General features: G+C 43.1%; 1 protein-coding gene across 1 annotated transcript in view; it reads left to right on the top strand.

Annotated features, from left to right (window-relative positions):
- adgrd2 (adhesion G protein-coupled receptor D2) overlaps window positions 1-15,045 on the top strand; it is a 415,295-nt gene that overhangs the window by 93,312 nt on the left and 306,938 nt on the right. The window contains exon 7 of the mRNA XM_034169723.1: window positions 6,213-6,491. Coding sequence (XP_034025614.1) covers window positions 6,213-6,491 — 279 coding nt within the window. The remainder of the gene's footprint in view (window positions 1-6,212; window positions 6,492-15,045) is intronic.

Genomic DNA, 15,045 nt, shown 5'->3' with positions numbered 1-15,045 from the left:
GGGATGGGTCATTATCTTCCTTGCTGGTCTTAGGGCCCTGGACGTGTACAGGTCCTGAAAGGATGGCAGATTGCAGTCGATCACCTTCAGTGCTGCATTGTTGATACGCTATAGTTTGTTGCTGTCCTTAGCAGTGGTAGCAGCATACCAGACAGTGATGAAGGAGGAGATGATGGACTCAGTGATGGCAGTGTAGAAGTTCACATCATTGTTTTTGGTAGGTTGAACTTCCTTAGCTGCCGCAGTAAGTACCTCCTCTGTTGTGCTCTCTTGGTGAGAGAGCTGACGTTCAGCTCCCACTTGAGGTCCTGGGTGATGGTGATCCCTAGGTAGCGGAAGGACTCTACAATGGCAACTGTGGACTCACACAGGGTGATGGAGTTGGCCAGGACTGGGTTCTTCCTGAAGTCAACAACCATCTCCACTGTCTTGAGGGCATTGAGATCCAGATTGTTTGCCCCAGGCCACCAGGTGATCCATCTCCCATCTGTATGCAGACTCCTCCAGATCAGGGATGAATCCGATGAGGGTTGTATCATTCGCGAACTTCAGGGGCTTTACAGACTGGTGGCTAGAGGTGCAGCTGTTGTACAGGGAGAAGAGTAGAGGAGACATGCTCCCCTCCTCCCTAGCTGAAGATTTGTCTATGTTCCAGAACTTAGGATCATTTAGGTTATGAGTAGTTTTATCAACATAAAAATCAGGTTTAGCCTTTTTACCAAGGGAAGTAAAGTGATTTCTGAGCTGCTTGAATACCAGCCAATCACACTGGTATTTAGAATATCTGGCCTTAGCCCAGGCATCAGCCCTTGATTTAAGCAGACTGGACAGGTTAGGGGAGAACCAAGGATTGTTTCTACCTGTCATTCTAAATTTGCGAGGAGGGGCATGTTTATTTATAATAATACTAAACTTCCAGGCCAGCTTTATATCATTAAAAAGTGAGATCCTGGACCAATCAAGGTGCCATAAATCATGATGAAAACCCTGCTCATAGAAATGTATCACTACTGGCAGAGGGCAGTCTCCAACAGCCTACAATGGTGAGAAAGTGGCCATTTAGAAGCTCCAACTTCAGAGCAAGCAATTCAAATTGACTGCTGAGAGAAAGAGATGATATTGCTATGCCACCACCTTTTCTGGGACGGTCACAACGAAAAACATTGTAACCTTAGGGCCCCTTCACACATAACACAAAGTTGGGCGAAAGAAGCAGAAACTGGTTGAAAAAAACAAAATAAAAAACAAAATGGGGAACCGCAAAACATTCCACCTACTGTCGGGAGGGACACATGGTCTGACAAGCGTGCACAATACCGCAGCAACGATTTGTTGCTGCAAACACAGTGCGAGCACCTGGAATATGTGGCACCACATCGCGCTGCTGCTGGGGGGTGGGGGGACACATACCATAAAAAAAACACTGCAATTTCTAATATTTAATCCCTCTTATTGGGCAGACAATACAAGTTCTGTTCCTCTGTATACAACCCATGGTCATAGATGTCAAGTCATGAAATGGGATGAATGAAACAGTGCCCTTTTATCATGTCCACATCTGCTGGCCCTGCATATCCAGCTGGCCCCACGCACATTTCCAGCTAGTCCCATGTGCCCAGCGGGCAGCACGTCGAAGGACACCAAATCATGTGGACCACAGCTCACATGGGTGATGTGACATTCACATTGCCAACTGACTGTACACATGATCAGATGGTCCTTTTCATCTGGCACAGCCTGCCGATGTGCACGCTGAGGGGCTTGCAAAGGCGATATATTGTTTTATGTATTTTCACATGAGGACAGCATGCACACGCATGCACCTCATGATGGAGAGTTGTAAGGCCATGTCCTTTAAAACATGGTATGTGTTCTCCAGCTGTGACTTGCAGGTCCACAGATCTCAACAGCAGTGGCTTGCGTGGACACCCCCACCTTTTCGATCAGCACACAGAACAAAGTGTCACTCTCTGTTTTTGTTCTGTGATTCTTTATTTTAGTTATTTCTTATGTAATTATGTATGTAGTTATTGTAATATTTATTAATAAACTTGTTCTGGTTGTGTTCTCTGTGTTTTTAATTTAACACGTCGTGTGGACTGAGCCGTCATTTTCAGCTGTCAGTGAGCGGCTGGCCGGCAATCAGCTAAGAGGTGCCTTGCCATGCAGTGTGGACTCAGACCTGGCTGGCCTGTGCCCATGTGATCTTGTCTGTACATAATTATCAGCATGTCATGAAAGGTCGCCCTACCCACACGTCACATGTGTTGCGGGGGCGGGTGCGTGACAGACACACATGCCACGTGTTGGGGGTGCCGACACACTGGCACACCACATGTGTTGGGGGGCACACTTGCTTGCCATGTGTGTTGCTTGGTAAAAGGACACCCATGTGGCACTTAGACAATTTTCACAAACAGCTCAAATGTGGTCATCTGCACTCTACTATCATGCAGGAGTGCAATTAGCCATGCCTTTTCTAAGTGCCCAGTGAGTGGTGGATCTTCATGTGTGGCACCTGGAATTTGGCAGAGACCTGCCGAGAGGTGGCTTGACTGACCATGCACAGGGAATTTGCTGTCTTTCGGCCACTTGTGTGCGTGAATGTTGTGGCGACAGCTGAATGAGGCATTTGAGGCAGCTCCAATTTTACACGTATTACATATGACAGCGGTGCAGGACAGCTAACCGCTGTGTCCTGCACCTCAGCTGGAGAACACACACATGTGCACTGTGTGTTGGCTGTAGACATATGGCACATGTCAGCTGACCGCCAAGTGACTGACAACTGGACGTGACCTTGCACGCATGATGTTACATTACAACTAGAGGTGGGCGGATCAATCCTAATATCGATAATATCGATACCAACGCTGGTATTGATATTGAACGATCCTCGTGTAAAAAGATCGATACTCAAGCTTTTTTTCCTCTCGCGCACACATTGACTGCTGTGCACACAGATTCATCAAAGTGTACTCTCTGTCTGTAAGAGCAGTGCTGCGCTGTGTCACAGAACACGGAGCAGGGCACCCTCCCCCCTCTGCCTCAGGAGATTTTGTTTTAAGTTGTGTTGAGTGATTTTTTTTAAACAAAAATGTTGATTGTGATAATAAAGTATTTTGTTTTCACGTACAATGTTTGGTGAAATTCTGTCCTCGGTCTTTTGGGTCCTTTGGATCTGTGAAGCTTAAATAATTAAAAATGCATCGGTATCGGTATCGATATCGGTGATACTGGGCCTATATTTACTTGGTTTCAGATCAATATCAAAATTCCCAATACCTCTAATTACAACACAGACATCAGGAAGATGCAGGACAAAAACATAATAATGCATACATGAAATTAAAATCACATTATGAAGGAACAGAGAGTGAGCCTTTTTTTTTCCTGTGAGGTCTGCCGAGGTCCACTGAAATAGGTGGGCATGTCCCCCTGCGACCTGCAGCTGTTCAAATATCTGTGCTCAGAAGTCACAGCTCGGGCACACCTGTATTGGCTTGTAGGATATGAAGTCGCATAACTACAGTGCAAAGCGCGGACATCTGCATGCTGTCCTTGCCTGGGTATAAATTAAAACACATATCGCTTCAGCTGACCGTTGCATCAGCGCACGGCAAAGCTGCTGAATAACGTGCCATGCATGAAATCACCTCACGGGATGCCCCGCGAGGTGTGTGTCAGTGCAGAAATTCCCTGCATTGTAATAATTATAACATATATCACATTTGCAGTGGATCACTGCTGATGTGTTCACGATGCGAGAGCCCAGCTCTTCATGACACGGGAGCTGACTCTTCATGACACAGGAACCGGCCGGCTCGAGCACATCACATAATTCATGTAAAACATGAAAGAGAGAACAGTATTCCACTTCATTTCATTACTTCCTGGTGTACATCAAGGTGGAAGCTAAATCTGCTCTTTATAAAAGGAATTAAGTATTATAAGGTGTGGTGTTTTTTTTTTCCTCCGCTGCTGTGTGCATAATTTTCCACATGCTTGCACTGTGTTTGTGAACTAAGTCAAGTTTTGGCAATAGACTTCTAACATTTAGACGTATAACACCAAGGATAACCATGGATAACCACCATAACTCAGTTTCTATCAGGGCCAGGGTTGAGTTCAACATTACCAGACAATAAAAGCAAAAGAAAGATAAAACATTTCTTCCTCATCGGATGTGTAGGTACTGGTTGAATAGAACTAAGTCTATACCTTGGTCTACCAGGATTTGGGGGATAAGAATAAAATGATAGCAACCAGTCATATGCACAAAATAATACAGCAAAGTGGGACAAAATGACATCATCAGTACAATGCATGGTCCAGGTTGGACAGAAATGAAGAATATGGTATTCCAACCGATACTTTTTCTGAAAAGCAAAAAATAATAAGGAACAGCACAATCTTCCACACATTCCACATTCAATAGGATGTCAACTGTTCCCAACCACTTCAGGTTTGCTGATCCTGGCAGAGCAAAAAGAGCCAAAAGAACAAGCACTACATTGTAGCAGGGCTGGTGGAAGCTAGCTGCTGCAGGGACAGTGGAGGCTAGATGCTGCAGGGACAGTGGAGGGTAGCTTCTGCATGGCAGGTGGTGGCTAGCTGCTGCAGGGCCAGTGGAGGTTAGGTGCTGCGGTACTGGTGGAGGTTACCTGCTGCATGGCCGGTGGTGGCTAGCTGTTGCAGGGACAGTGGAGGTTAGCTGCTGCAGGGCTGATGGAGGCTAGCATCTGCAGGGCCAGTGGAGGTTAGGTGCTGCAGTACTGGTGGAGGTTACCTGCTGCAGGGCCGGTGGTGGCTAGCTGCTGCAGGGCTAGTTGACACTAGCTTCTGCAGGGCCGGTGGAGGTTAGCTGTTGCAGGGCCAGTGGAGGTTAATTGCTGCAGCACTGATGGAGGTTACCTGCTGCAGGGCCGGTGGAGGCTAGTTACTACTAGAACGCACCACCAAGTAAATTCCAAAAAGGCTTGAGGCTTAAAATAGACCAGGCAGTCCAAACAGTCCAGTGCTGAGCCATACACCACCAGGTTGATTGCAGAAAAACTCCATCCACAGAAATGGATTTTATAGCTGAGATTTTGTAGTTTTTGGAAGTGGTCAAATGTGACATTCCTTCACTGACCTAACTGAAAACATCAATTTTGATGAAAAACAGACTTGGACGTGCCAACACATGTCTGGTCCCATGACTGCATTTAAGGCTGAATACACTGTGTTTTGGGGCTGCACAAATCAACTGAATTACATTGAACAGATTTCACAGGAATTCGCACGTCGGGACGGAGCCGCATGGCGCAAAGCAACGCCGTGATGAAGCCTCACAGGACATGTTCTGGCATGTCCAGCTAATCCACAATTTCTCGGATAGTCACACGACTGAAAAGCCACCGAAAGCCGTCTGAAAGCCATCTGAAAGCCATCCTGTGAGACCAACACGGAGGTGGTTTTGTGTCGCGCCATTCGCGGCATGCTGGCGCATTCCTCCGCTCCTCTTTCCATGACAAAAACTCCTGTAACAGTGGAATGTGCCAAAAAAGTCTTTATGTCCACGTCTTCTGCCATTTCTATGGTAGTCAGACGACGTCCCAGATCAACACAGCGTTCAGTTTGGAAGTGATCTGGTCGTTTGAGCCTGTTGATCGCCGCTCGGAACACGGCGCGTCCTCAGCCGCTGTGGGCGGTCTTTAAACTGGCTGTAACACTCCTCAATCTGTGTGATGCCCATAAAATCGTCCCTGAAAGCCATCTGAATTTAGCGAATGGTGTCCACCTGGCTGTCTCTCACAGTTTCTGGAAAAATTTGATGCAGCAAAGCTCCAAATCATTCAGACATTTCCCTGACAATGAAAATCCGATGAGGGGGGTGGACCAGTGCTCACTCAAAGCCTGCCCACAGACGAATGACGCAACCGACAGGCGTGAAAAAACTCACGCATGCGCACGAAGGTTCAAGCTTGGCTGATGCAATCACACGTGATTCAAATCCATATAGTTTTTGAAAAAAATTAAAATGTCTGTTACTTTTTGGACAGACCCCGTATAAGCAGCAATAAATCAATGAGATGAAAATAGTGCACCAGTTGTTTTGTCCATCATTCATATGTCCATATCAGTTCAGGTTCTTCACAGGTTTGTTTTGCATCAGTCTGTCCATCAGCATTCTGTACTGTAACTCTGTTTAACTCCACCTTCACTCTCAGGCAATACTCGGCCAGCAGCCATCAGGTCTGACAAGCTGGGTCGAGACATCCGTCCTGCTGAATGTGTCTGTCCAGGCTTTAGAGGAGACAAAACAGGAGGGATTACAGTCAGAGGACATGGTGTCCCTCATCAAATTGCTGTCACTGGCAGCTGATGTCCCTGCCGACACCACCAATTACAGCCAAGTCCGGGCCGAGGAGCTCAGTCAGCACTTCATCAGTGTGGCTGACAGTATTATCAGCCAGGACAACGCCCTCAAGTGGCAGGCAATCAAAGAGGTGACACACACACCTCAGGCACAACCTCACCTTTCAACATAATGTTTCTACAACCAATCACACTTCCTGATGGAAAAGCTAAGAGTTCAGATACATGGCTATATAAAGCCAACACATACTGGATCAGGTTATCACTGCTGCCTCACAGTGAGAAGGTCCTAGGTTTGACTCCACCCTGGTCCTTTCTTTGCATGTTCTCCACATGTTTGCATGCGTTCCCTCCACGTGCTCCGGCTTCCCCCACTTTCAAAGACATGCAGTTTAGGTGAATCGGTGACTTTAAATAGACTGTAAGTGAAAGTGAGAGCATGAATGTGTTTGTCTGTATATGTCCTGCAATGGACTAGCAGCTGGTACAGGTGCCTTGCCTCTCACCCAGTGAGTGCCAGGATAGGCTCCAGCCCCCTCATGACCCTTAACTAGAATAAGTGGGTTTAGAAAATTGATGGATGAATGGATATAGTGGATCTGTGTATGTGATGTGATTTCTAAATGTCAGGCAGCTTGCATCCTCACTGTGAGATGAGATTCTGAACGATGGTCAGTCTGTCTGCATGTTTATGTCAACATATCTGGGTGTTTATTTCAGTCTGTCTGCATGTTTATGTCAGTCTGTCTGGCTGTTTGTCTGTCTGGGTGTTCATGTCAGTCTGTCTGGGTGTTTATGTCAGTCTGTCTGGGTACGTCAGTCTGTCTTGATGTTTATGTCAGTCTGTCTGCATGTCATATCAGTCTGTCTGGGTGTTTATGTCAATCTGTCTGCATGTTTATGTCAACATATCTGGGTGTTTATTTCAGTCTGTCTGCATGTTTATGTCAGTCTGTCTGGCTGTTTGTCTGTCTGGGTGTTCATGTCAGTCTGTCTGGGTACGTCAGTCTGTCTTGATGTTTATGTCAGTCTGTCTGCATGTCATATCAGTCTGTCTGGGTGTTTATGTCAATCTGTCTGCATGTTTATGTCAGTCTGTCTGGGTGTTTATGTCAGCCTGTCTCGGTGTTCATGTCAGTCTGTCTTGATGTTTATGTCAGCCTGTCTGGGTGTTTACGTCAGTGTAACTGGGTGTTTATGTCAGTCTGTCTGCATGTTTATGTCACTCTGTCTTGATGTTTATATTTGTCTATCTTGGTGTTTATTTCAGCCTGCCTGAGTGTTTATGTCAGTCTGTCTTGGTGTTTACATCAGTCTATCTGGGTGTTTATGTCAGTCTTGTTGGGGAAGTGTCGTGACACGGACCCACAACAGGGGGCGTTAATGAAGGGACAATGGAATAACCAAAAAGTAACAATTTAATGTTGTGAAGGTGCACAACGTAATACAGACAGATACAAATATGCGCTATATCAATCCGACAAAAAGGTGACGTGTGGCAGGCTCGAAGATAGGAGACGTCTGGTGCGAGAAGAGCCAGATCCCACACAGGTCTCACCACCAACGGACCTGAAGAACACCGGAGCCGCCAAGCCCTGCGCCCCAGGTGGCCACTGTCTTCAGCAGTCAGACCCGGTACTGCTGGCAGAAAACAGAAACAGTTCTGGATGAGTGTGAGTTCGCTCACTCAGTAATCCCACAGTCTGTACACAATGAGGAGGGAGAACCTCCACCTCCAGCAACAATTTCACCCGTGCAGCTCCTGTTGGTCTCTTTCCTGAATGGAGTGAGAGGCGAAGAACGTCATCCTCTCACTGTCCGCCAATCCAGCCTCCGACAGAGTCCACAGGAACACGGCTGCACACAGAACAATGTCTTGGACAACAATAATCACAGCAGAGAAGATTACCTGTATGGTAGAAGATTTCTCGGCGAAGAGGTGGAGTTGCAGTCCGGTCTTTGTAGTGGTGGTGATGGGTGACAGCTGGTGTTGATAGGTGACAGCTGTCACCTCCAGCGGCTCCGACGCCCTCTCGTGCTTGGAGCCCGCACTCCAAGCAGGGCGCCATCTGGTGGTGGTGGGCCAGCAGTACCTCCTCTTCAGCGGCTCACACAACAAGTCTGTCTGGGTGTTTACATCAGTCTATCTGTGTGTTTACGTCAGTCTACATGTTTATGTCACTGGGTAATTATTTATTTTTCACATCTTTACAAGTTTTGGATCCTGGTGTCAGAAGCTCAGCCAAAGTCAGGCCAAAGTCGTGACATTTTGCTAAAATTAAGATGGGATGTGGACTTCTGTTTTTTTTTGTTTTCCAGAACTTGTAAAAATTAACTATTTTTAAGTTGTTTTTGTTTTTTTTCTTGCATGTTCAGCTGGAGGTTGAACATGCAAGCCTCACAATCAGTTTTGTTTTATTATTATTATTTTATTTAAGTTACTGTGTCTGTGTTGTGTGTTGCCCACAAAAGTGAAAATTAAAAAGCGAATGTAAGTTGGAATACTTCTAGTTTTGAACTACGCCATTTTCAATCTAGACCTCCAGCCTTATGCGTGAGGCATGTACGCAATCATTGAACCAAGGCAAAACAGAATACAATGATTTGCAAATATTCTTCAACCTATATTCAATTGAATACAACACAAAGAGAAGAAATTTTATGTTCAAACTGATAAACTTTATTGTTTTTGTGCAAATATTTGCTCATTTTGAAATGGATGCCTGCAACACGTTTCAAAAAAGCTGGAGCGGGGCAACAAAAGGCTTGGAAAGTTGATTAATGCTCAAAGAACACCTAACTGGAACCAGGTGAGTGTCATGATTGGGTATAAAAGCATCAGCCTTTCACAAGAAAAGATGGGGTGAGGATCACCACTTTGTGAACAACTGCATGAAAAAACAGTCCAACAGTTTAAGAAAAATGTTTATCAATGTTCATTTGCAAAGAATTTAGGGATTCCATCATCTACAGTCCATAATATAACCAGAAGATTCAGAGAAATGGGGGAAATTTCTACATGTAAGTGGCAACACAGTTTGTCGCTACATCTACAAGTGCAAGTTAAAACTCTACCATGCAAAGTGAAAGCTATACATCAACAACATCCAGAAATGCAGCTGCCTTCTCTGGGCCCGAGCTCATTTGAAATGGACAGATGCAAAGTGGAAAAGTGTGCTCTGGTCTGATGAGTCCGCATTCATGGACGGCGTGTCCTCTGGACAAAAGAGGAAAAAGACCATCCAGATTGTTACCCGCACAAAGCAGAAATGCAGCTGCCTTCTCTGGGCCCGAGCTCATTTGAAATGGACAGATGCAAAGTGGAAAAGTGTGCTCTGGTCTGATGAGTCCGCATTCATGGACGGCGTGTCCTCTGGACAAAAGAGGAAAAAGACCATCCAGATTGTTACCCGCACAAAGTTCAAAAGCCAGCATCTGTGATGGTATGGGGGTGTGTTAGTGTCCATGGCATGGGCATCTTACACATCTGTGACGTCACCATCAATGCTGAAAGGTACATCCAGGTTTTGGAGCAAAACATGCTGCCATCCAAGCAACGTCTTTTTCAGGGACGTCCATCTTATTTCAGCAAGACAATGAGGAATGCGGGTACTAGACTGGCCTGCCTGCGGTCCAGACCTGTCGCCCATTGAAAATGTGTGGCGCATTATGAAGTGTGAAATACAACAACGGAGACCCCGGACTGTTGAACAACTGAAGTCATACATCAAGCAAGAATGGGAAAGAATTCCACCTACAAAGCTTTAACAATTAGTGTCCTCAGTTCCAAAACGCTTATTGAGTGCTGTTAGAAGGAAAGGTGATGTAACACAGTGGTAAACATACCACTGTTCCAGCGTTTTTGAAATGTGTTGCAGGCATCAATTTCAAAATGAGCAAATATTTGCACAAAAACAATAAAGTTTATCAGTTTGAACATTAAATATCTTGTCTTTGTGGTGTATTCAATTCAATATAGGAGAGGATTTGCAAATCATTGCATTCTGTTTTTATTTACATTTTACACAACGTCCCACTTTCATTGGAATTGGGGTTGTAAACCAATCATATCTAAGGGCCCCTTCGCACATAACACGATTGAAGCTGACTAGTGCACGAAGTTGGAATTGCATGCCATTCATGAAAAATCGGAGCTGCCTCCAATGCAATGGAGGAAGAACTGGCGGAAATTAGAAAAATGTGCAATGAGATGTCGGCGCAAATGAAACCTATTAAAGAGGTGACGGATCAATTAAAAATTATTTCACAACAACAACAAAAAATATTGGAATTATCGAAGCAAGTTGCTGAATTACAAAAGGCAAATGAAGAGAAGGACAAGTCAATGAAACTTATGGAAAATCGCATTGCCGACCTCGAGCAACAGACTAGGTCAAATGACCTCCTCATAACAGGTTTGGACATCAAATCAAATCAAATCAATTTTATTTATATAGCGCCAAATCACAACAAACAGTTGCCCCAAGGCGCTTTATATTGTAAGGCCATACAATAATTACAGAAAAACCCCAACGGTCAAAACGAACCTGGAAGCTCTTGGGCGAAATCATTAAAAAGAAAAAAGTTGTTAAAGATTATCCATCTTACTTTTATATAGACTCTGATAAAATTGTAAAAGGAAATGAAATTATTGATGGTTATTTTAATGATTATTTTGTTAATGTTGGTAAAAATGTATCAAACTCAATTGTAACTATGAGGTGGGCTTCATAGATAATTGGCAAAGCTTCTGGGGAAAACCTGGTCTTGTTAGGACAGACGGCATCCATCCCACTTTGGATGGAGCAGCTCTCATTTCTAGAAATCTGGCCAATTTTCTTAAATCCTCCAAACCGTGACTATCCAGGGTTGGGACCAGGAAGCAGAGTTGTAGTCTTACACACCTCTCTGCAGCTTCTCTCCCCCTGCCATCCCCTCATTACCCCATCCCCGTAGAGACGGTGCCTGCTCCCAGACTACCAATAACCAGCAAAAATCTATTTAAGCATAAAAATTCAAAAAGAAAAAATAATATAGCACCTTCAACTGCACCACAGACTAAAACAGTTAAATGTGGTCTATTAAACATTAGGTCTCTCTCTTCTAAGTCCCTGTTGGTAAATGATATAATAATTGATCAACATATTGATTTATTCTGCCTAACAGAAACCTGGTTACAGCAGGATGAATTTGTTAGTTTAAATGAGTCAACACCCCCGAGTCACACTAACTGTCAGAATGCTCGTAGCACGGGCCAGGGCGGAGGATTAGCAGCAATCTTCCATTCCAGCTTATTAATTAATCAAAAACCCAGACAGAGCTTTAATTCATTTGAAAGCTTGTCTCTTAGTCTTGTCCATCCAAATTGGAAGTCCCAAAAAACAGTTTTATTTGTTATTATCTATCGTCCACCTGGTCATTACTGTGAGTTTCTCTGTGAATTTTCAGACCTTTTGTCTGACTTAGTGCTTAGCTCAGATAAGATAATTATAGTGGGCGATTTTAACATCCACACAGATGCTGAGAATGACAGCCTCAACACTGCATTTAATCTATTATTAGACTCTACTGGCTTTGCTCAAAAAGTAAATGAGTCCACCCACCACTTTAATCATATCTTAGATCTTGTTCTGACTTATGGTATGGAAATAGAAGACTTAACAGTATTCCCTGAAAACTCCCTTCTGTCTGATCATTTCTTAATAACATTTACATTTACTCTGATGGACTACCCAGCAGTAGGGAATAAGTTTCATTACACTAGAAGTCTTTCAGAAAGCGCTGTAACTAGGTTTAAGGATATGATTCCTTCTTTATGTTCTCTAATGCCATATACCAACACAGTGCAGAGTAGCTACCTAAACTCTGTAAGGGAGATAGAGTATCTCGTCAATAATTTTACATCCTCATTGAAGACAACTTTGGATGCTGTAGCTCCTCTGGAAAAGAGAGCTTTAAATCAGAAGTGTCTGACTCCGTGGTATAACTCACAAACTCGTAGCTTAAAGCAGATAACCCGTAAGTTGGAGAGGAAATGGCGTCTCACTAATTTAGAAGATCTTCACTTAGCCTGGAAAAAGAGTCTGTTGCTCTATAAAAAAGCCCTCCGTAAAGCTAGGACATCTTTCTACTCATCACTAATTGAAGAAAATAAGAACAACCCCAGGTTTCTTTTCAGCACTGTAGCCAGGCTGACAAAGAGTCAGAGCTCTATTGAGCTGAGTATTCCATTAACTTTAACTAGTAATGACTTCATGACTTTCTTTGCTAACAAAATTTTAACTATTAGAGAAAAAATTACTCATAACCATCCCAAAGACGTATCGTTATCTTTGGCTGCTTTCAGTGATGCCGGTATTTGGTTAGACTCTTTCTCTCCGATTGTTCTGTCTGAGTTATTTTCATTAGTTACTTCATCCAAACCATCAACATGTTTATTAGACCCCATTCCTACCAGGCTGCTCAAGGAAGCCCTACCATTATTTAATGCTTCGATCTTAAATATGATCAATCTATCTTTGTTAGTTGGCTATGTACCACAGGCTTTTAAGGTGGCAGTAATTAAACCATTACTTAAAAAGCCATCACTTGACCCAGCTATCTTAGCTAATTATAGGCCAATCTCCAACCTTCCTTTTCTCTCAAAAATTCTTGAAAGGGTAGTTGTAAAACAGCTAACTGATCATCTGCAGAGGAATGGTCTATTTGAAGAGTTTCAGTCAGGTTTTAGAATTCATCATAGTACAGAAACAGCATTAGTGAAGGTTACAAATGATCTTCTTATGGCCTCGGACAGTGGACTCATCTCTGTGCTTGTTCTGTTAGACCTCAGTGCTGCTTTTGATACTGTTGACCATAAAATTTTATTACAGAGATTAGAGCATGCCATAGGTATTAAAGGCACTGCGCTGCGGTGGTTTGAATCATATTTGTCTAATAGATTACAATTTGTTCATGTAAATGGGGAGTCTTCTTCACAGACTAAAGTTAATTATGGAGTTCCACAAGGTTCTGTGCTAGGACCAATTTTATTCACTTTATATATGCTTCCCTTAGGCAGTATTATTAGACGGTATTGCTTAAATTTTCATTGTTACGCAGATGATACCCAGCTTTATCTATCCATGAAGCCAGAGGACACACACCAATTAGCTAAACTGCAGGATTGTCTTACAGACATAAAGACATGGATGACCTCTAATTTCCTGCTTTTAAACTCAGATAAAACTGAAGTTATTGTACTTGGCCCCACAAATCTTAGAAACATGGTGTCTAACCAGATCCTTACTCTGGATGGCATTACCCTGACCTCTAGTAATACTGTGAGAAATCTTGGAGTCATTTTTGATCAGGATATGTCATTCAAAGCGCATATTAAACAAATATGTAGGACTGCTTTTTTGCATTTACGCAATATCTCTAAAATTAGAAAGGTCTTGTCTCAGAGTGATGCTGAAAAACTAATTCATGCATTTATTTCCTCTAGGCTGGACTATTGTAATTCATTATTATCAGGTTGTCCTAAAAGTTCCCTAAAAAGCCTTCAGTTAATTCAAAATGCTGCAGCTAGAGTACTGACGGGGACTGGAAGGAGAGAGCATATCTCACCCATATTGGCCTCTCTTCATTGGCTTCCTGTTAATTCTAGAATATTAGATTAGGCTTAAAACTTTCCTTTTTGCTAAAGCTTATAGTTAGGGCTGGATCAGGTGACCCTGAACCATCCCTTAGTTATGCTTCTATAGACGTAGACTGCTGGGGGGTTCCCATGATGCACTGTTTCTTTCTCTTTTTGCTCTGTATGCACCACTCTGCATTTAATCATTAGTGATCGATCTCTGCTCCCCTCCACAGCATGTCTTTTTCCTGGTTCTCTCCCTCAGCCCCAACCAGTCCCAGCAGAAGACTGCCCCTCCCTGAGCCTGGTTCTGCTGGAGGTTTCTTCCTGTTAAAAGGGAGTTTTTCCTTCCCACTGTAGCCAAGTGCTTGCTCACAGGGGGTCGTTTTGACCGTTGGGGTTTTACATAATTATTGTATGGCCTTGCCTTACAATATAAAGCGCCTTGGGGCAACTGTTTGTTGTGATTTGGCGCTATATAAAAAAAATTGATTGATTGATTGACTGAACTACGGCAAAGTGTTCTATAGACAACTGTAAATCAATTAATAAAATTCAGGATTCAATGTTTATTAGAGAAACAGATGAAAAATAAATTTTTAACATAGTTCATAAAATTAAGGGAAAAAAAATCCACTGACATTGATAGCTTTTATATGGTTTTGATTAAGAACATTATTAACTGTATTATCAAACCCTTAACATATATTTGTAACCTGTCACTCATGACTGGGAAATTTCCCTCCAGAATGAAAATTGCTAAGGTGATACTATTGTTTAAATCTGGTGATAAACACATTTTTTTCAAATTATAGGCCAATCTCTTTGTTACCACAGTTTTCTAAAATTCTGGAAAAAATATTTGTAAAGAGGTTGAACGATTTTATAGAAAAACATCATATACTTAACGAACAGCAGTATGGTTTTGAAAAAATCGAACAACTTCTTTGGCTTTAATAGACTTTGTGGAACAAGTTACAAATGCAATAGAGAAGAAGCAATACGCTGTTGTTTTTTTTTTTTTTTTGACTTACAGAAAGCATTTGATACTATTGATCATACTGTAT

This window comes from Thalassophryne amazonica, chromosome 5, assembly GCF_902500255.1.
Source record: "Thalassophryne amazonica chromosome 5, fThaAma1.1, whole genome shotgun sequence".
Lineage (NCBI taxonomy): Eukaryota > Metazoa > Chordata > Actinopteri > Batrachoidiformes > Batrachoididae > Thalassophryne > Thalassophryne amazonica.
The sequence above is the reverse complement of the archived record's forward strand: the minus strand, read 5'-3'. Positions and strand labels throughout refer to the sequence as shown.